General features: G+C 36.0%; 1 protein-coding gene across 1 annotated transcript in view; it reads right to left on the bottom strand.

Moving 5' to 3' along the window:
* RORB (RAR related orphan receptor B) overlaps nucleotides 1-22,666 on the bottom strand; it is a 184,873-nt gene that overhangs the window by 49,345 nt on the left and 112,862 nt on the right. The window contains exons 2-3 of the mRNA XM_081279413.1: nucleotides 12,664-12,749; nucleotides 6,530-6,671 (exon numbers count right to left, since the gene is read on the bottom strand). Coding sequence (XP_081135539.1) covers nucleotides 6,530-6,671; nucleotides 12,664-12,749 — 228 coding nt within the window. The remainder of the gene's footprint in view (nucleotides 1-6,529; nucleotides 6,672-12,663; nucleotides 12,750-22,666) is intronic.

Here is a 22,666-nt window from a genome sequence, read left to right as displayed (position 1 = left end):
GCAACTAAAACATTTAGAAAGAAACTACAGAACCTTAAAGAGAGAAATTGAAGAATATCTTAGAATATGGAAAAATATACCCTGTTCATGGATAGGCAGAACTAACATCATCAAAATGGCAATATTACCAAAAGTTCTCTATAGGTTTAATGCAATGCCAATCAAAATCCCAACGGCATTTCTGGTAGAAATAGAGAAAGCAATCATGAAATTCATATGGAAAAATAAAAGACCCAGAATAGCAAAAACAATGCTAAGCAGGAAGTGTGAATCAGGCGGTATAGCGATACCAGACTTCAAACTATACTACAGAGCAATAGTAACAAAAACAGCATGGTACTGGTACCAAAACAGGCGGGTGGACCGATGGTACAGAATAGAGGACACAGAAACCAATCCACAAAACTACAACTATCTTATATTTGATAAAGGGGCTAAAAGCATGCAATGTAGGAAGGATAGCATCTTCAACAAATGGTGCTGGGAAAACTGGAAATCCATATGCATCAAAATGAAACTGAATCCCTTTCTCTCGCCATGCACAAAAGTTAACTCAAAATGGATCAAGGAGCTTGATATCAAATCAGAGACACAGTGTCTGATAGAAGAAAAAGTTGGCTACGATCTACATACTGTGGGGTCGGGCTCCAAATTCCTCAATAGGACACCCATAGCACAAGAGTTAATAACTAGAATCAACAAATGGGACTTACTCAAACTAAAAAGTTTTTTCTCAGCAAAAGAAACAATAAGAGAGGTAGATAGGGAGCCTACATCCTGGGAACAAATCTTTACTCCTCACACTTCAGATAGAGCCCTAATATCCAGAGTATACAAAGAACTCAAAAAATTAGACAATAAGATAACAAATAACCCAATCAACAAATGGGCCAAGGACCTGAACAGACACTTCTCAGAGGAGGACAAACAATCAATCAACAAGTACATGAAAAAATGCTCACCATCTCTAGCAGTCAGAGAAATGCAAATCAAAACCACCCTAAGATACCATCTCACTCCAGTAAGATTGGCAGCCATTAGGAAGTCAAACAACAACAAGTGCTGGCGAGGATGTGGGGAAAAGGGTACACTTGTTCATTGTTGGTGGGACTGCAAATTGGTGCAACCAATTTGGAAAGCAGTATTGAGATTTCTTGGAAAGCTGGGAATGGAACCACCATTTGACCCAGCTATTCCCCTTCTTGGTCTATTCCCTAAAGACCTAAAAAGAGCATGCTACAGGGACACTGCTACATCGATGTTCATAGCAGCACAATTCACAATAGCAAGACTGTGGAACCAACCTAGATGCCCTTCAATAGATGAATGGATAAAAAAATGTGGCATTTATACACAATGGAGTATTACTCTGGATTAAAAAATGACAAAATCATAGAATTTGGAGGGAAATGGATGGCATTAGAGCAGATTATGCTAAGTGAAGCCAGCCAATCCCTAAAAATCAAATGCCAAATGTCTTCTTTGATATAAGGAGAGTAACTAAGAACAGAGTAGGGACTAAGAGCATGAGAAGAAGATTAACATTAAACAGGGATGAGAGGTGGGAGGGAAAGCGAGAGAGAAGGGAAATTGCATGGAAATGGAAGGAGACCCTCAGGGTTATACAAAATTACATACAAGAGGAAGTGAGGGGAAAAGGAAAAATAATACAAGGGGGAGAAATGAATTACAGTAGAGGGGGTAGAGAGAGAAGAGGGGAGGGGAGGGGAGGGGAGGGGAGGGGGGATAGTAGAGGATAGGAAAGGCAGCAGAATACAACAGACACTAGTATGGCAATATGTAAATCAATGGAAGTGTAACTGATGTGATTCTGCAATCTGTATACGGGGTAAAAATGGGAGTTCATAACCCACTTGAATCAAAGTGTGAAATATGATATGTCAAGAACTATGTAATGTTTTGAGCAACCAACAATAAAAAAAAAAAAAGAAACAGCTTAAAGCTCCACTTCTTTTCAGGATTATCAGTCTTTATCCTAAATCAAGGACTTCATTGATAACAACTGCAATACTATTCTAGAACAAATTTTCCATTCATTTCAGAAAAATTATAAGCCAGTGTTTCATGTTTGTGTTCCTCCCTGCAATAAAATTGTTGACATATTTGGGGAAAAATTACAGTATATGCCCAAAAATAAACCTACTGATCTCTTCTGACCTGTAAATTATCCCTAGTCACTATGTGTAAGTACACGTGGTGTATTCATCAACCTATTTTAACAAAGGCTATATTACTACAATATTTTCAAGTATTGACAGTCTCTTTTTTTTTTAAAGAGAGAGTAGAGAGAGAGAGAGAATTTTTAATATTTATTTTTTAGTTCTCGGCGGACACAACATCTTTGTTGGTATGTGGTGCTGAGGATCGAACCCGGGCCGCACGCATGTGAGGCGAGCGTGCTACCGCTTGAGCCACATCCCCAGCCCTTGACAGTCTTCTTATCACTTCCCATTGATAGAAAGCACATGTTTTAAGAGTTTGCCCCCTCAGACTTGAATTATTCTGTTAATGACATTCACTTGAGCATAGAGGCATCCTCTTGTTAAACTGCTAACTCTTAAGGAAACTAGCACAATTATGTATGTGTTACAAGTACTTTATAAATACTCAGTAATGATGGTATTTGCTTATGGTACCTGTTAATACTCCTTTGTACTTCACACTAGCAAGGAATAATTTTATTCATAAGTATCAGAAATCACTTCATTTTTGTTTGTATTACAGAATTCTAAATGGAATGGAAATTTTCAGAATAATGGAAAAATAAAGTCATTTATTCCTTGAAGATTTCTGCTTAATACTTCATGACATCAAGACATGTACATTTGGTTTCAAGAAAACTCACGTATACAACGAATATCTATGCCTTTCTATAGTCATTCTGAAAATGATTATATCTTACTATTGTTGGTTCAGGCGTTTCTGTGTTTGTATTGCTGCTTACCAAATAAATGGATCTTAATTTAATTCTTTTCAATTTTACAGATTTGCCCCCCTTTTTTAGTGCTCTAGTCTGATTCAATGCACCTAACTCTATTTGTTTTAAAATCCTCTCTTTTATTTCCTACTTTTTCTCCAGCAGAGCTTCTAGAGATGGAGGGTTCTCTTGTGTGGCAGCCATAAGTTACATGCAACTCTTGAGGACTCAAAATACAGCTAGTGTGACTGAAGAACTGAACGTCAAGTTTCATTTAATTTTAATTCATGGAAATTTAAATGATTTAAATGGAAACAGTACAGTTCTGGATAGAAGAAGCCTTATCTGTGAAGCCTAAACCTGTACAGGGCAGTTTCTATGTTTTCATAGAGACACACCTTCTAAGAGGATACATTCTAGATTTTTAAAAATAATAATAATTTTTTTAATCATCTAGATTCTTTGCAAGGTGAGTATTGTGTTTTCTTTTTGAGGGCTGATATTTTTCTACTGATATCAAACATTTTCCTGAGATTACTTTGTGAAAGGTCACTAAAAGGAAGATGAACAAAGATGGTAGAGAAGGTTCTGTGGGCATAGCCTGTTGTCCATTCCGCCCGACCCCTGCCACCCGCCCACTTTCACCTCTTTATAGACACAGACACACATGCATATGTTTAAGTGGATTTGACTTTTCATTCTTTGTTTAAGGTAAATTTGAACAAAGTTGTTATTTCTGAGTTTGATGTCTACTCTCAAATGTACCATGACTAATAAACTAGTATATGATGTGAATTCAGGAGAGACTGAACATCCAGTGAGTTAAACTGTTATGCTAAAATATCAACTGATAGCCATGTACTTGCAGTGATCAAATAAGGAGACATTCCCCGAGCCAGCATAAGTGATAGACCAAACACATATACTGAAATGAAAATGTCACTTTATCTCTGAGGAATGGTAGGGGGTTGTAGAAAGAAGTCAGCTGTGAGGACATTGTACTTTGACTTAGGTATTACTGCTAAGGTACTTTGAAAATATTTGCTTAGTCAGTAAATGGTAGGATAATCAATTAGTGGCAGTAGAAACTCCATCTCTCATTCTGACTAGACATAGCAAACCAACCATAACTTCGGGGCTTTGAATTCCTTTTTGAAAAATTCAATTTTATTTTGAGACAGGGTTTTGCCTAGTTGCTAAGGCTGGCCTCCAACTTTCGATTCTTGTCCACAGTCTCCAGAGTAGCTAGAATCACAGGTGTGTGCCATTATGCGTGGCTTTCTTTGGGAATTCCTTAATGCTACATACTGGGCATTACTTATCAACAATAGAGAAAACCTAGCCAGCCTCCTGATATTGGTATTCTTTGTTTGTATAAGGAACTCTTTAAAATTAAGGTTCTGACCAACTTCCTCTATATGACATACTAAGGAAGCTTTATTCATCCTTAGAATCTCTCTCTCTCTCATCTTCTTGAGCCCCTTCCTCTTTTCATTCCCAACCACCACTCCCACCTTGAATTTATCTTTATGAGTGGTTTGACATAAGACATACTTAGGAGGCATTTTAAAGATGATCCTGTATGTCTGTGGGCAGAGGATTAAGTGGATCATGTCCTTACTCCCCAGTATCCTTAGACTCTATATTGCTTTTACTTGCCTAGAGGTATATGTGCTGCAGTGAAATTTTTCTCCTTGAGAACAGACTGAGGCTCTATCCATTAAATGACCCTCACCCTGCCAGGAACTGTCTTTTGTGACATGGGATTCAGTCAATCTCCTCGACTTTGAGCTGATTTACTGAGAGTGCTGACTCTTCCTGGAAAATATACCCATCTCTTGTTCATGATTCTGTTCTCCAGATTCACAAGACTCAAGCTTTTAGAAGACACACTTCCTTGATTGTAGGAAGAAATACAACATATGAATACACCCAGTGGCTTATCTCTTTGCACAATTATTAATGGGTGTTTCAGAAGATATCGATTAATATCCTTCCTCCATATGGGAGAAATGAAGTACAAATTCATCAACTCAAATTCCCGTAGACTTTTCACTAAATAAATCCTGAATACCATTTAACCCGTCTCTATTCACTTAATTTGCCTTCATTTTATAGAAATACACAGTACTATAAATTTACCCTAGGAGTAAATTTATGTGCTTAGTGAGCCCAGAAAAATAAATAACAAAAAATTAGTTAATAGGAAAAATTTGAAAATTTAATTTCTGCAACGTTAGAAGGAACTTAGAAATTAAAGGGCTAAAGATCAGATTCTTTTAATATATTTTTTGGATAAATTTGTGTTACAGGTATATTATTGTACAACACAAGTTTAGATTCATTGGGAATTAGAAAAAAGGTAAAAACAACAACAAAAACAAACCTAATAACTGATTAAACCTGAATGTACTAAGTGATAGTGAATACCAACTGACTATTTTTTTTTAAAACTTGGACATTTCTTACTTTTTTTAAATCCATCTGCTGAGAATTTGAACTTTACTAGAGAGAGAGTGTGACCAGAGGCACAGAATCTAGAGTGATTCACATCAAGAAAATAAGTGTCAGAAGTAATGGCTATGTCTCAAACTACAGGTAGTCTGAGAAGAAAGTGCTGTGAGTAGGTCATTTAGCAAACATTTACGTGCTTGATTTAATTTTAATTTTTTTTCCCAAGGCTGAGAATCAAACCCAGGGCCCTGCCCCTGCTAGGAAAGTGCTCTCCCACCAAGCCACATCCCAGCCCAAGGTGTTTGCTTTGAATCACTCCCTCAGGATACAGTGGACACAGGACAGGAATGGCCCCAGGGCTCAGGGACACTTATAATCTGCTACAGGAAAATCTCAGCAGGGAAAAAATGAATGTATGTGAGTGCTCAAAATATAAGAAAAACTAGGTGAAATTCTTTGTTCATCTTTTTTTTTTTTTATTTGTTCTCTTTCATTAACCTAAGAAATTCGTTCCTAGGAGCCAGGCCACCCAGTTTGGTTGGAGCGCACACTTGCGTCATACTCCTCCGAGTGGGACGCCACCTACACAGCCCTTGTAAGACTTGGACTTCTGCTGTAGCCTCTGCAATCTTCATCATGGCTCAGAATAGTCCAGATGCTCATCTGGGTATCCAAGCTTCTGAACTTCCCAGAGAAGCATATTCTGCTCCTTAGAATCTGCCTGTACACCAAGAAACTTGTGTGCCAGGCAGACCTCCCCAGTGAACCAATGGCTTCTGTTTACCAGGGACTTTCTGGTTTTAGTTCTGAAAGTCTCACATGCCAGGAGACCCCTCTTTTCAAGTCAACCTGGATGGATGGTCACTTTCCACCTATGCTTACGTTGCTTTCACTTAATCTAGATAGCATCGGCTGATGGATGAGCTACAGTAAAACCTCCCCCTTCTTCTCATTTCTTGAGGCAATACTATATTTTGTATGTTCTTACTTTACTTCTTAATTCACTTCCAGAACTATGGTTTTCTTTTCTTCTCATTCCCAATTTCCACATTTAAATCCTCCCAGTGGCTCACATAGCCTCTAAAGAAGCATTCCTTTGAAAACCCCAAAGTAAGAAATAGGAAGGTGTCACCATACCATCTCTCGACATTCCTAGGGCAAGACACTTCTGCAGTCGGCAGTGTTGGCAACGGTTTCTGTTGGTTCTGTCAATTAAACAGTTTCTCTGCCTTGGGCAGGAGTAAGAGGCATTGTTCTGCTGGCTCCTCCTGAAGAATCCCTAGAGGAAAAAAGAAAAGGGGAGGGAAGCAGGTTTAGAAAGAAGGGAAACATTAACTTATACACTTGCTACAGTTTCTACACTGAACATAACTGAGCGTATTTTTTAAAAAAAATTATTTAGGTACTTCTCCTTGGATAGCTTACAGATGTTCTATGCAGAAAATAGGTGCTATCTGCAGAGAGAAGAGGGCGTCATTCGTTCCTTCATTCACGTAATGAATGTGTACCAAAGATATTTATGAACTGTGCTGTCCCCTGCAAAGGCAACAGAGTGTCTGCCCCCAAAGAGCACTGAGGACCAATTTACACCAGCAATATATGAGTATACCTTTCCCCCCACATCCTCACCAACACTTATTGTTGTTTTTTTTTTTTTTTTTTGAGAGAGGAGAGAGAGAGAGAGAGAGAGAGAGAGAGAGAGAGAGAGAGAGAGAGAGAGAGAGAATTTTTTTAATATTTATTTTTTTTAGTTCTCGGCGGACACAACATCTTTGTTGGTATGTGGTGCTGAGGATCAAACCCGGGCCGCACGCATGCCGGGCGAACGCGCTACCACTTGAGCCACATCCCCAGCCCACTTATTGTTGTTTGTATTCTTGATATCTGCCATACTGACTGGAGTGAGATGAAATCTTAGAGTAGTTTTGATTTGCATTTCTCTAATTACTAGAGATGTTGAGCATTTTGTCATATATTTGTTGGTTGATTGTATATCTTCTGAGAAGTGTCTGTTCAGCTCCTGAGCCCATTTATTGATTAGGTTGTGTGTTTTTTTTGTGTGTGTGTTAAGTTTTTTGAGTTTCTTTATTTATCCTGGAGATTAGTGCTCTATCTGACGTGCATGTGGCAAAAATTTGCTCCCAAAATGTAGGCTCTCTCTTCACCTCATTGTTTTTTTTTCTTTTGCTGAGAAGAAGCTTTTTAGTTTGAATCTATCCTATTTATTGATTCTTGATTTGAAAGCAGTATGGAGATTTCTTAGAAAACTTGGGATGGAACCACTGTTTGACCCAGCTATCTACTCTTTGGTCTATACCTAAAGGACTTAAAATCAGCATATTATATAGTACAGATTCACCTCAATGTTTCTAGCAGCACAATTCACAATAGCTAAACTATGGAACCAATCTAGATGTCCTTCAATAGATGAATGGATAAAGAAATATATATGTATATACACACACACATATATACATACATACATACACACACAATGGAATATTACTTAGCATTAAAAGAGAATAAAATCATGGCATTTGAAAGTAATGGATTGAGTTGGAGAAGATCATGCTAAGTGAAAGAAGCCAATCCCCCCAAACCAAAGGCCAAATGTTTTCTCTGATAAGTGGATGCTCACCCATAATGGGGGGGCAGAATGCGGAGAATGGAGGAACTTTGATTGGGCCAAGGGGAGAGAGAGAAGGGGAGGGGACAAGAGGGTAGGAAAGATGGTAGAATGAGACAAACATCATCATCCTAGGTACATGTATGACTGCACATGTGGTGTGATTCTATGTCATGTACAACCAGAGAAATGAAAAGTTGTGCTCATTTGTGTACAATAAATTGAAAAGCTTTCTACTGTCATGTATAACTGATTAGAACTAATAAAAATAAAATTTTTAAAAAATAGCAATAAGGGAAAATAACAAAGAAGTGTGTTGTTGCTAAACCAAATATGATGATACTTGATGGGGACAAGGACTGAGCTTGTACTAAACTCAGTGGTTGTGAGAAACTTAGAGTGCTGATGGCAGCTTCATTACTGAGGAATGTGTGCTCAATATGTGCTGCTGTTTTCCTAGTTTCTAAGATGCATTTGGCTTCATTGGGGAAAAAAATTAATGTGGTCAGAACATATGTGGAAAGTTGTTTTTTAAGCCAGTGATATATTGCCTATAATAAAACACATCTTGAGTAAAGGAAAATAAAGAATAAGTAAAAACTGAACAAATGATTTCTGCTTAGCCTTAAGTTATAGCATATAAGGGTCTTCATAGAAGTATGCTTGGGTCCTTCTGGTACAAAATGAAATGTCATGGACCATATACTATCCCTCTAAATAAATCTGCAGCTGAGTTTATTATTATTTTTCAGTTCTTCTGCCTACCACTCTCCCTTAGTATCTTACAGAAAACCTTAGTGAGAAATGCTGGAGAGGATATGGAGCAAAAGGAACACTTTTACACTGTCGGTGTGACTATAAATTAGTACAACCGCTATGGAAATCATATGGAGGCTTCTCGAAAGACTAAGCATGGAATCTTATCACCCACCTATACCACTTCCTGGTATTTACCTTGAAGAATTAAAGGCATCTTACTGTAGTGATACATGCATACTTACATTTATAGCAGCACAATTCACAAAGTCAAAGTCATTTTGACAGAATAGCCAAACTATGGAACCACCCTAGGTATCCATTGTTGGAAGAATGGATAAATAAAATGGATAAAGAAAATAAATAAAGATAAAGAATGGATAAAGAAAAAATCCATATACACAATGGAGTTTTATTCAGCCATAAAGAAAAAAAATGTCATTTGCAGAAAAATGGATAGAACTAGAGACCAATATGTTAAGTGAAATAAGTCAAACTCAGAAGGTTAAGGGTCCTGTTTTCTGTCTTATGTGGAAGCTAGAGAGGAAAAAGGTAAACAAGGGTCAGGGTAGATTTCCTAAAAATCAGAGGAAGATCAGTAAAGGAAAGGGTCCAAAGAGTAGAGGCGGGGAAGGAGGGGAGAGGTGTTGGGGAGTGATATTGGCCAAATTATATTGTTATCTTGTGTGCATTTATGAATATGTAACCACAAATCCCATCAGTATGTACAACTACAATGCACCATTAAAAATGTGGAAAAAGTAAATAAAAATAAAAAAGGAAACCTTATGAAAGAAGACAATCATTTCTCCAGAGATATGAAATGTTGTTTATCCCTCTACTCCCCTACATAATCAGTTTCCCTTATCATTTTTTAATTGCCTACAGCAAAATAGCAAACGTGCAATTGCCACGAGCAAAAGGATGATCTAAAATAGATGTACCAAGAGAAATTTTAGGAAATGATAACAGCATCATGTTTTGGGGGGAGGAGTACTTAAAAAGCCCAGGAATGAAATAAGCTTAATGCCTATCTTGCTAAGAAGCTTGAAAAAGTTCCTCTGACTTCTGTCAAATACTTTCTGTGTTCCATAGGAGGAGAGGCCAGGCTGGAACTAGGTGAAGCTAGTGTGGCAGTCACCTTGGTTATGACAGTTATGGTTCACCAAAAACATTTGGTAGTTATTAAAATAATATTTTAATTCAATGTATGAAAATTACCAGTAGTTTAAAGAAAGATAGGATTGATCTTATCAATTTTCCTTTTGCCTTGGATTCCAGTATGGCCCAGTTTGGCAATGTCAAGAAAACTTGGCCAAACTGCAGGAACCTCAGGAATAGACATGTGTCCAAGGATCTCTTAGAGAAATAGTCTCAGTAAGTTGGGAGGTTTAAGCTCAAAGTCATTCAACAAAAACTAGTTTCATCTCCATATCTCCATGTGCATTATTTAACTACTGGACCAGTGACAGCAGAATGAAATTGTCCAGTTCGATTGAATTTACAGAACCCCTTAAAACAGAAATCATGATAAACCCCAGGGACTGAAAGGACATACTTCATATACCATGAGCCTGTCAGACAGTATAACCTCAGCACATCAGACCTGATTAAAGATGACTTGAAATTTAGATTTTTAAGAAAGAATTTTCAGTTTTTAATCTTTGGGTAGTAGTGCTACTGAGCAAAAGAGTCCAAAGAAAAGATTTTCCTTAAGTTACAAGCGTTAATTTAAGGCCAATTTGATATTAATTATGAGGTATTTATTGCTTATCTGTTGCTTATTTTTGCAAATGAGGTTTATGACATGAGACAGAGATTCTGTTTCAAATTTTATTGAATGAATAGGAATTGAGTAAGTGTGTGAGCTGAAGTGATGTTATTTTTAAATAAGTGGTTTATGTTTACTCAAAAACAGCATCATAAAAATTCAGAGGTTAATTCTGAGTATGATGATATTGACATCTAATCCTAAATGAGATTTTTTGAGTTTTCTATTTGGAGAAAAATGTAGTATATTTAAAAATGTGGATTTTTCCATGAAAAATTTTTCCATAAAAATAGTGTGGTGTTCAGTCATTTTTAACTAAAACATCAGAGTATACTTCATAGTAACTGCATAATTTCCTTGATTGTGGATTCTTCTTCTAAATAGAAAAGATGACAGAAGCTTAAACACTTGTTCCTGGCTGTTGACCTGTTGGATTATATTTGTCTAGTAATTAAAGCTTTTAGAAGTTACTATTTAAAATGTTTTTCTCCTTAACATAAATATATCTCCATATTTTGAAAATAGAAAATTTCCAAAATAGGCTTATCCAATGAAACACTGAATATTTTCATTTTGACTTTGATCTAAAAAAAATTTTTTAGTGGATATTATGTAAACTAGACTGCAGCTCTTAAAATTGCAGAACAAGTCAACAGACTGGTAGAAATGCCTTCAGTGGAGAGGGTTCTTCTGTTTTCAAAATTACTAGTGTTTATGTAGAAAAGTTTGCCTTCCTGCCCAGAGAAAATAATAACTTAAGGAGGGTAAAAAAATGCCACCTTATAATTTTTCTACATTGTTTCTTATTAATGAGTTGAAAAAATTGCATTAACGTGGACAGCATGCAATTCTTAATTATAGCTCTGTAGAGGAACAGAATGCAAGGGACATCTCATGATGTTCACATATGGATTATCACTAATCATCGCTAAAGCAGATCAGTATGTTAATCTCCCTCCCTCTTCCATTCTCATTTGTTCCTCTTTTCTTTGCTTCTCTCTGTTTTCAATGGCAGGAATCATCCTTTTTTGAGACTCTTAATTAAGACACTGTCAGTTTTTCACACAGCATCAGTATTTGATTGCTACTGTATGTTTTACCTTGTTTACTTTTGAAAGTCTCTTAAGATCAGATTCATGACTGTATTACATCTAATTCAGTTCACTGACCTTAAATTAATGTTTCATTTGCTCACATCTTTGATCAAAAACATAATTGCTCTTGCCAATAAGCCAGCACATCACCATTTACCCCAAGATCATAGGTGGGTTTTCTTGGTTCTGGTTACACGTGGCCCCTTTAAAATCACTTGTAAACTTTTTGCTTTCTCCTTGCTAAGAGTCTCTAACTCTTTCCTTCTAAGGATTAGTCTGAAAAAATTACTGTTGATTTTCAAATTTCTCTTGCTTCAGATTAAGCGGAGGTTGACTGTTCTGCCCAGCTTTTTGAGTTAGAAGGAATTTCCTCTCTGGTATGTACTTGCTGTTGAGAAGGGTTGGTGAAATCTGTCCTGGGAAGGAATACTGGACTAACTGAAAAAAAAAACTAGTGTTATGGTCAGCTTTTTACTCTCTGAATCAATGATACTAATCAAGGATATGATATTGTTTATCCAACAGGACCTCATTGAACAATGTGGAAGTTGGGGGATGTGACTTTTAATTTACTTGGGGATTATTTGGTCACTTCCAACATCCCATGCTTCTAGGTTTCTTTTCTTTTCCGGAAGGTAAAGGATGGCCATATGTATATTGTGGCTGTTACCTCAATGTTGTCTTTCTTAAGCAGTTAGATAAATACATGCCATTAGTTTACACTCTTTATTTAATCCTTTAGTTTTAACATACACTAATAAGTGCTCTGGAGTTCACTGGGGACAAGACTGCTAAAACACTAAGACTCTGTATTTATCTCTGTAAATGTGACTAATTCAAGCCTTTAAATAAGAATGCATTTCTAAGGATCTGGCAAAAACAAGAAAAAGTCAAAAGAACAGAAAATCAATCCACCCACCACCAAGCCAGTCAGAAGAGACAGGAGTGTCCATCAGCACCCTTCTTTAAGAAGGGTGCACAGGGGCCTGAAGCATGCACCAAATAAAGTAGTGACCGTTCCTACCTTGCAGCCTTCACACGTGATGACTCCGTAGTGGATCCCGGAGGATTTATCGCCACAAATTTTGCATGGTATCACTTCAATTTGTGCTGAAAGGGGAAAACAGAGTTTACACATTTTTTTTCCTTTCAGTCTTCTTATCTCTTTCTCCTCCTATCCCAGCCATAATGTTTGTGTTTGAGGATCCCAGAGTGGGAGTGGTAGCATGCAGGTCACCCACTGCAATTTGAAAGTCTTCATAGACTTTCTCTATGTGTTAGGGCATCTGTTTGCCACTGCTTGCTTTTCTTATTTTATTTTTTTAATTTATATATAACAACGGAATGCATGACAACTCTTATTACATATATAGAGCTCAAGTTTGCATATCTCTGCTTGTATACATATAGTATACTCACACCGATTTATGTCCTCATACATGTACTTTGGATAACTAAACAACCTAAATAAATAAATAACCAGAGATCAGAAGTTTTCTAAAGTCTTCTTTTCACTGTTGTCTCCTTTTAAAACTTGACCTTAAAATAGAGTAAAACAAAAATCTCTTGAACCCATGACTTTAGACTTCTTATTTTCCTCTTGAAACTGAGAGCAGCTTTCACATGGCTCTATCTCAATAATATTTTAAATAGGTAAAGAAAGTAAAACTAGGGTGTGGATATGTGGCTTTATCCATTATGTGGCTGGATGTTCACTCTGGAAAATACCAATAAGAAATCAGATCATTTAGTGATCATGTTCTATCTATCCACTAGGATACTGAAGGCTGATGACACAGGAAAAAATAAAGTAACAATTGTAGTAATGCAATTAGTGAAACAATGTGAATACGTGGAGAAATCAGAAAATGTCAATTACTTGATGTTAAGAATGAATTTAATAGGAATTGAAATAGTTTCATTGGAAATTATGTGGAATTTGGTCAGGCTAAAGGGAAAGGCATTCAATAAAAAAGATTGGAGGTCTGGGGTGATTATGACTCAAAAATCATAGCATTTGGCTATAATGGAAATGTGGTTGCATTGAGGGGTGATGCCAGATTTTGGAGTTCCTGGGGTTGGGTAGAGTTTTTACCTAATCCCACTTGCCATAGGGAACAGAGAAGGGAACTAGATGGATAAATAATAAAAGTGGTGATTTAAGCACTCAGAAAGGTGAATGTGGAAGGCTAACCAGACAAAATAAAGGTCATTCCTAAAGTGGGTGTGGAGCTGAAGCATAGGTCTCATCAGTGGCAGAACAAATGGAGAGGAAGAAGCAAGAACAAAGATGGTTTAAGGGCAGAAGTCAGATTATATGATGACAGAAAGGACATAAATTGATGAAGAATCACAGGTGACTTCCAGCTTCCTGGGTTTGACAAAAATGGGGTGTTTGTGGGATATGATGGAGCGTGGGATTTCCATTTTGAATGTGTGCAATTTGGTGTGATGTTTTGCAGGCAAGTCTGTGGGAGTGTATGTGTGTATGGACATGTATACATATATATATATATGTACATATATGTGTGTATGTATGTGTGTGTATATATGCATATATATACATACACAAAACATCTCTTAGAAAAATGATTTTAAGTCATCTTTATAGAGATTATCTAGAATATAGTAATTCCTCTGTCTCTGATAGTATTCTAAGAGTTGTTACAATTTCGCACACTAAGAAGTTCTGCTATTTCCTATCCCAATTTAAAATAATTATGTAAAATATACTTCAAAATTCTTTGTACATAAATCTGCCGCTTGGATACATTCTATAGTTCTTCATTCTTAAATACACAAAAAAAATAAATGCAAGATGTAACCCTCTTTTTTATTGTTTTACTTTAAAAAATACTTAGCTTTAGAGTAGCACATTAAGGTTTTCAAAATTGAATATATTACATAAACTTTAAATCATTTTAGTAAGCAAAAAAAAAATTCAATGCTATAAGAAAAACTGAGGATCCAGGTTGTCAATGATATTTTGCAGTCGAGGTGAGAAGTGATAACCTAAAATTAGGCACATTTCCTAATGCTTTGGTTAGTAACCCATTCTATGCCTTTTACAAACCAAAGTAAGAACACAATTTTGAATTCTTATATTAGTGCAGAGCAACAGATAAAAAGCTAATGATAAAAACATCAGAGGAGACAATTTCCTAAAGTACTTATTAGACTCAGTATTTCTGTTTGCTCCTGCTTCTTTTAGTTTTCCTAGAATTTGTTTTCAAGATTTTGTGATGGATCCCTAAAAAACAAATACCAAATGTCTTCTTTGATATAATGAGAGCAACTATGAACAGAGCAGGGAGGAAGAGCAGGAAGAAAAGATTAACATTAAACAGAGACATGAGATGGGAGGGAAAGGGAGAGAAAAGGGAAACTGCATGGAAATGAAGGGAGACCCTCATTGCTATACAAAATTACATATAAGAGGTTGTGAGGGGAATGGGAAAATAAACAAGGAGAGAAATGAATTACAGTAGATGGGGTAGAGAGAGAAGATGGGAGGGGAGGGGAGGGGGGATAGTAGGGGATAGGAAAGGTAGCAGAATACAACAATTACTAATAGGGCATTATGTAAAATTGTGGATGTGTAACTGACGTGATTCTGCAATCTGCATTTGGGGTAAAATTGGGGGTTTATAACCCTCTTCAATCTAATGTATGAAATATGATATGTCAAGAGCTTTGTAATGTTGTGAACAACCAATAAAAAAATAAATTTTTTACTTTGAAAACTAAAAAAAAAATAAAAATAAAAAAGATTTTGTGATGGGGGAAAGATAGGAGATTTGATATCATTCTGTTCTGTTCTCCAGAATTTCAGTCCTTAATCTATTAATGATTGAGGTCATTGCCAAGATAAAATCTATGATCTTATGTTTTCTGGTTTATAAATATAAACCTTAACCACTACTTCATAGGTATTTGAGGATTGAATGAATATTTTATGTGGAAATGCCTTGTAAATAGTAAAAGCTATAAAACAACTTCATCATCATCATCTTCATCATCATCATCATCATCAACTGGTTTTTCCAGTGCTTTTGGACAAGAAATAGAACAAGCCCCATTGTTATTTCTTTATTAAAGATCTTGTCATTTTAAAGTAATCTAATGAATGATACTATAAGTTATTTGTATTATGGATTTCTTAAAATGATAGCCTTTTAAACAGTGGATTATTTATAATGATTACAAAATTGACTTTAAAAAAATCCCAGGTATCTATTGTACAGTTTTTAGCTTATATGATATTAAGTCATAGACTCCCTTTGCATAGATTACTCCCCAGGGAGTAGCATACACGTGGGGAGAATCTGCTTCAATAAGTTCTTAATTATAAAATGATCTAACTTTAAAGGAAATGAAAATAGAGGTAATTTGCCCCCTGGGATGTAAGAAGATGTTTTTGAAAGGCACAAAGGTTATCTTATACAATTTCGGAAATACAAATGAGATAAGGAACATTCAGTGGAGCATCTGCATATTTATACATATTTATAATCCTGGCTCAACATGTAATCCTGAAGAGCTATAAACACTTTAACAGCATTTTTAAAGAGAAAGAAGTCACATAAAAGCGTATATATGTTGCTGGTGTGGGAAAGGGATATCGGTTAGAAAATCTTATGACTGTTTTTATTCATTATGGCAGAATAAATCATCTGAGGTTTATTAGAGGTAAGTACAAATTTAAATCATGTAAAGTCACAGTCCTTATCCTGTTCTCCCATTAAAAAAAATTAAGATGCTTCTGGCCACACCTTTATGGTTCATACTATATGTTTTATAAAGCAGATTTATAAGACAGTGTATTTCAGACACTAATTGGGACAACAGATCCCAATATTGCTCCAACATCTGCCCTTTCTAAATGTCTTACCATACAGTCATTTAGAATTATCTTGCAGTGTATATAGCCCTGGTAAGATGTTACATATAATGGCTCTGGCTCCGAACTGAACATCCTGGGAAGATCTGATGGCTTGGACCTCCAGCTGTGAGAAGGAGGGTGATGAACAGAACTGAGGAGGGAGTTTGTCCTTTGTATTTTTCTTGACTCATGGATTTATTCTACAATAGTATTCCTGGAGATCAAAACTTGGCAGAGCTGAAATACCCCGAGAGGCGGTTTAAATTTGATCATTTTTTTCCATTTCTTAACAGATTTCTCTTTCTTATAGTTTTCCATTGATAATCCTTTGTGTAGGCAATAGTTAAAAACTATCAACTAAATGTTTTTGTTTCTGAAAGCAATGACATGTAGGTTTTTTGTTTTTGAAATAATATTTTCGCAGCATTGGTGTCATGAAATATTTGAAATAAATTGATGCTGTATATACTATTAAAATAATTTATAAAGTACAGTAAATTCCCATGATTTGGTAGGCATAGCCTATTCAATAATATTGAAATAAAATTTTCTGCCTCTTTGGAGATGCCGATTCTTTCCCCCGAGTATTCTTTGCTTAGAGTCTCTGGTCACAACTTCACATGAAGTCACCAAGTCTCAATTCTTTCTGTTTATCAAAAGGGTTAGTTCTGCTTCCTTCAAACCTCAACTGGTGATGGCATGTGTTAAGGCTAGATAAAGTAATCCAGGCTAATGAGTTAACTAGAAAATGCACCACTTTGATGCAGTAAATACTTGAACTTGTAAAAATCATTCACTGGGGATGGCAGTGACATTGACCTTTCATGTACTTTCTGGTTGGAAGAAACATTTTACTGCACGTGCTCTTGTGGCTTTCCATGCTTACCATTCCAACTTTTACAAATTAACCCACCCATCTTTATATTCTGGCCTTCTCAGTTGGGACAGGGATAAGGTTATATTTCTTTTTTTGTTCCCAATGTTGTCTAGAGGAGACTTTTAAAATTCCTTTCTAAAATTCTTTTTCTTTCCTTTAGTGCAAACAAGAGATTTGACATCCTTTTATAAAAGAGGCTTTAAGTAATACTGATTTTCCACATTTGGGGTAAAAAGAAGAAATCCGAGTCTTGAGATTTCAGAGGAGTATATATTTTGGAAAAAGCCCCCAAGTGATTCTGATATGATAGGACTCCCATTGAGAATTAAATGAATAAAGTTATTAGCTAGTAATTTTCTCTACAAAGTAAACCACTTGTAATGGTAAGAAAACCTGAGGGGGCGGGGGACAGGCCAGATCTGAGAAAACTCAGAAATGGTGAGTAACTTGGATTCCTGACTTTTGGTTTGGGGCTTTACTCACACCATCTTTTGTTTTCTGCTTTTTGTGTATTACTTATTTTTGCCTAAGGGAAATAGAAAGCACCTAGCAGCCTATGAGTCCTCCACCGGACACTGTGTTTCTGGATACTATGCAAGATATGTTCCTGGACATTGGGTTTGCCTGTTTCTGTTTCCTATAATTTTGTAGTTATGCTAAAAGTGGACAGAGCAATTAAATCTCTTAATGTCTGAGTGAAGCAAAACTTACACATATAAAAATTTCCAATAAAGATGACTATTTTGGTTAAAAATCCTTTTGCAGATGGTCTCAGTAGCCCAAGTTGTAGCTCAACTACCATCTGTGACAAATCCAAGTTAAAAATCTCTGTTTATACGCTTTCCCTCTTTTACTGGCAGACTGATAGGTACCGACCTTTGTAGGTACAAAATTTTCTGATGTCACTTAACAAAAGCCCAAGGACTGTGTCGAAGCAGGTATTCCAGGACACAGTAGAACTGTGATTGTGATTCATCCAACAAAAGCCAGCAGGATGGGATGGGATGGGATGGGATGGAAGCATGGAGAACTGAGTCCCCCAGGGGACAAAAGGAAGAGTCCTGAGCTTTGAGTACTGTATCATGCTTGATGGGGATTCTAAAAGATTCCCGACATTGGGTAAAATGCTGTCCTTGTTTATCTCATCAGAATAGAGCATATCTTAATGTTATCTTCTTGCCTAAATGCCCAATAGAGTATATAAAATTTGGTGTATTTTTTTTTTGGTACTGGGAATTAAAAATGGGGTAAGCTACATCCCCAGCCATTTTTGTATGGCTTACAATCCTCCTGCCTCAGTTTCCTGAGTTACTGGGATTCCAGACGTGTGCCACCATGCCCAGCAGTGCGCTTTGATTTCTACTATAACACTCTGACATCTATCGACATCTGTGTTCTCCATATCTTCTCAAACATTTCTCTGTAATACATTGGGTGTTGTATTCTGTTTCATTCAGTTGATAAATAGCCTCTAAATGACCTAGCAATGCATTTAGCTTTATGTTATTATAATTCCCTACACTGTATGTTAATGGAAGCCAGATTAAAAAAATATTACTACCATGTGATAAGGGAAAAATTGATTTTTTCCAAAGGCATAATTTGTAGGGTGATCACAATGGGGACTGATTTATATTTTACATATGAATATTTATCCTGAAGAGTTGCCTGCCTGCTCTGACTCTGCAGAGGACTGAAACAATAGAAAATGAGACCAATAAATAGTAATGGCAGCAATTAGTACAGTCATTAAAAGCTGTTATAATAGCACCCCTATCTACAGTTCTGCTTTTCATGGTTACAGTTATCCAAGGTCAACCATGATCTGAAGACAATAAATAGAAAATCTCAGAAATAAATAATTCAGATATTTTAAATCCCACGACACTGTATAACACAATAAAATATGACACTGTTCCACTTCATTTTGCCCAGAACATGAATGATAGCTTTGTCCAGTGTATATACTACCTGCCTGTTAGTCATTTAGATGCCATCTCAGTTATCAGGTCTATCTGTCATAGTTTCAGTATATTGCTATAATTGTTTTATTTTACTACTAGTTGTTAAGCTCTTACTGTGCTTCATTTATAAATTAAACTTTATTACAGGTATTTATTGGGAAAACAATATATATATATATATATATATATATATATATATATATATATATACACACACACACACACACACATATATATGTATATATATATTATATATAGGGTTTGGTATTATGTATGGTTTCACACATCCACTAATGGTCTGGGAATATATCTCCCATGCATAAGGGGGCATGACTCTATTGATAATAATAAGCTAAATTTCCCCTTCATCATCAAGTTATATCACATCTATATGTTGTAGTGATTAATTTATGAATTGATTCCCATTAAACACATTTTCTGTCAATGCTTTAATCTTAATGAGATAATATGTGTGTAAGACTTGACAACATTCTGGTTGAGAGCAGTTAATGTCTTCAATGACCATTAAGTGTGGTCCATAGACCAGGGGTTTTGCTTTTGACCAGGGGCATATTAAAAATGCAGACTGTCAACACTCATCTAAGATCAATTGAAGCAGAATTTGTTTTCTAACAAGCTCCCCTGGGCAGTTTTAAAGTCTGAAAAGCACTGTTCAGTGATGTTCAGGTGATCACAGTTGTGACTATTCTGAGAACTGACGGACTTTTTTAATTTCCCTGACATTAAGATAAAAAACTTCCCAGGATTCTGGGAAGCAGTTTCTGCTATTGCCTTTTAGGCACTTTCTTTTGTTCATAAGAACAGTAGGATAATTGGAGAGTTAGGAGGGGGAAAAAAAAACCTCTTCAAAACTCTGGTGACTAACTGACAAGGCAGAAGAAAGAGAAGCCAGCATATTCTAGAAACATCTTGTATTACTGTACTTAATACTCAGTCTATGGAGTTCTTTACAGATGAATCCATTGTCAGCTACCCATGGTGATTCTGGAAATGCAACACTTGAAAAGCTACCCCATTTCATTGAGGCAGATTAGCTAACGGAATTTAGCAGTCATGATGGATATTCAAGGCCTTCCTGTCCTAAAGCTATTCTAAGGCTTGCCAATTCAAAGCATGGCCCCTGACCACCAGCACCCATGTGACCCGTGTGCTTGATAAGCCTGAAGACACTTGGGTCCGTCTTTGTTCCTAACTAATCAGAATCTGTAACATAAAAACTAGAGTGTGATTCAAATCTCAGTAAAGTCTTGAAGTTCTCTTACAGAGAAAGGCAAGAATTTTTACAATGTACGTCACAGGGTGTCTTCTCTATCTCTGTGTGTAAGAACTCAAACTCCATTTAAAAAACAAAAACAAAAGTAAATAAAATCCTCACAAGTACTTGATATTTGATTTTTCCAGTTATAAAAGAAAGATACAGCAATTATTTTGCTTCAGTAAAACTTGTCTCTTTGCAGCTCTTTATTTTGATCTGACCCCCCTTTCCTGGTCTCTGCTTAGTTGAAACCTTCAACAGGAGGTTTATATGTATGAGTTACCACCTTCACAGAAGGAAGGCTGCAATGGTGGGACTCACAAATCCGGACCAACAGATGACTCGAGATGAGCATGCAGAGTTCATTCTCTGTAGAGTCATTTAAAAGAGCAAGTCCACTTCTTTTCAGAAAATGAAAAAAATTACACTTTTCTATGTTAAAAATCAAATTGCACAAAAAGTATGAAGAGAAGTCACGGAATTGAAAAAAAATATTATAAAACATGTATCTGATAAAGGATGTGTTCGCAAAATACACAAATAAGTCCTAAGTTGAACAAAAAAGGGCAAAATATCTAAACAGACACTTCATAAAAGAAGATATATGAATTATAAAGAAGCATATTAAGAGATGATCAACATCATACAGGATTTCAAATTAAAGCAATGAGATGCCACTCCACACCAGTCAGGACGACTATAATCTGAAAAACTGACAATCTTAAATGCTGGAGAGCACGCAGAGCAAGAGAAATACTTGTTGGTGGCTAGTGGGAGTGAAAAGTGACACACCCACCTTGGAAGGCATTTTGACAGTCCTTACAAAACTAAGCTGAGTCTCACCAGAAATTTTGCTCCTATGTATTTACCAGATGAATTAAAATCTTGTGTCTGCATGGAAACCTGCATGGAGATGTTTACGATTTTATTCATAATCACCCCAAACTGGAACCAACCAAGATGTCCTTCAGTAGGTGACTGGACAGACCAACTGAGGTATAGCTATGCAGTGCAATACTAGGAATACTGTTTGGCAATACAAAAAAAAAAAAAAAAAAAGAGCTAGTACCCCATGGAAAAACTTGGAGGAAACTTAAGTGTGTATTGCTAAGTGAAAGATGCCAATATGTTTCCAACTACACATACTTTGAAAAAAGCAAAAGTATAGAGACAATACAATAATAATAATAATAGTTGTCATGGGTTTGTGCTAGGAGAGGAGGATTAATAAGTAGAGCACAGGAAATTCTTGAGGTTATGAAACTATACTGAATAATACTGTAATGACAGACATATGTCATGAAATATTCACCAAAACTATAGGAAATGTAAACTGTGGTCTATATGCAAAATATTAATAATAGAGATTATATGTGGGGGACTAGTGGGTATATAACTATGTAATGTGTGCTCAATCATTTTTTAAAATATAAAATTGTATTAAAAGTGTTTATTAGCTCTTCAAAATATGAATTGCACCGATGTGCTTCTTTAACTAGAGGGAGTAGGTTTATCTGAGACTCTCTAGCAAAGACAAAGATACTTTAAAGACAAGTCAGCAAGCATCTGTTTACCTTAGACCATAGATAAATACAAAATCAAGTTTCTATCTTCAAAATGAATATTATGATTATATAGCTACACATATACCTAAATAACCTGAATATAAAACAGACAGATAACATCTGAAAGAATCTGCAAGAGGAAAATGATAACTTCAATTGTGGGCAACTGGGGTTAGATGCTGTGAGGCTTTTGAGCCAGGTCTTGGAAAGCCAGTAAGTAGACTATAAGTAGGGAAAAGGTAAATTTAAAGTTGGTGGCTAAAGAGTGAAAGAGGAAAATCCAATTACAAGATTGAATTTCCAGATGAGGTATCTGAACTTATTTTGAGGATCTCATTAATGGAGTTAAACACAAGTAAATTGTAGGAGGATGCATCTAGAATTATTACACAACCGCCAACTTTATCCAGTAGCTTATCATATGTCAAGCTGACTCAGATGAAATTGCCTTCTTTTTGTGCAA

This window comes from Spermophilus citellus (assembly GCF_964194105.1).
Source record: "Spermophilus citellus genome assembly, chromosome: 2".
Lineage (NCBI taxonomy): Eukaryota > Metazoa > Chordata > Mammalia > Rodentia > Sciuridae > Spermophilus > Spermophilus citellus.
The sequence above is the reverse complement of the archived record's forward strand: the minus strand, read 5'-3'. Positions and strand labels throughout refer to the sequence as shown.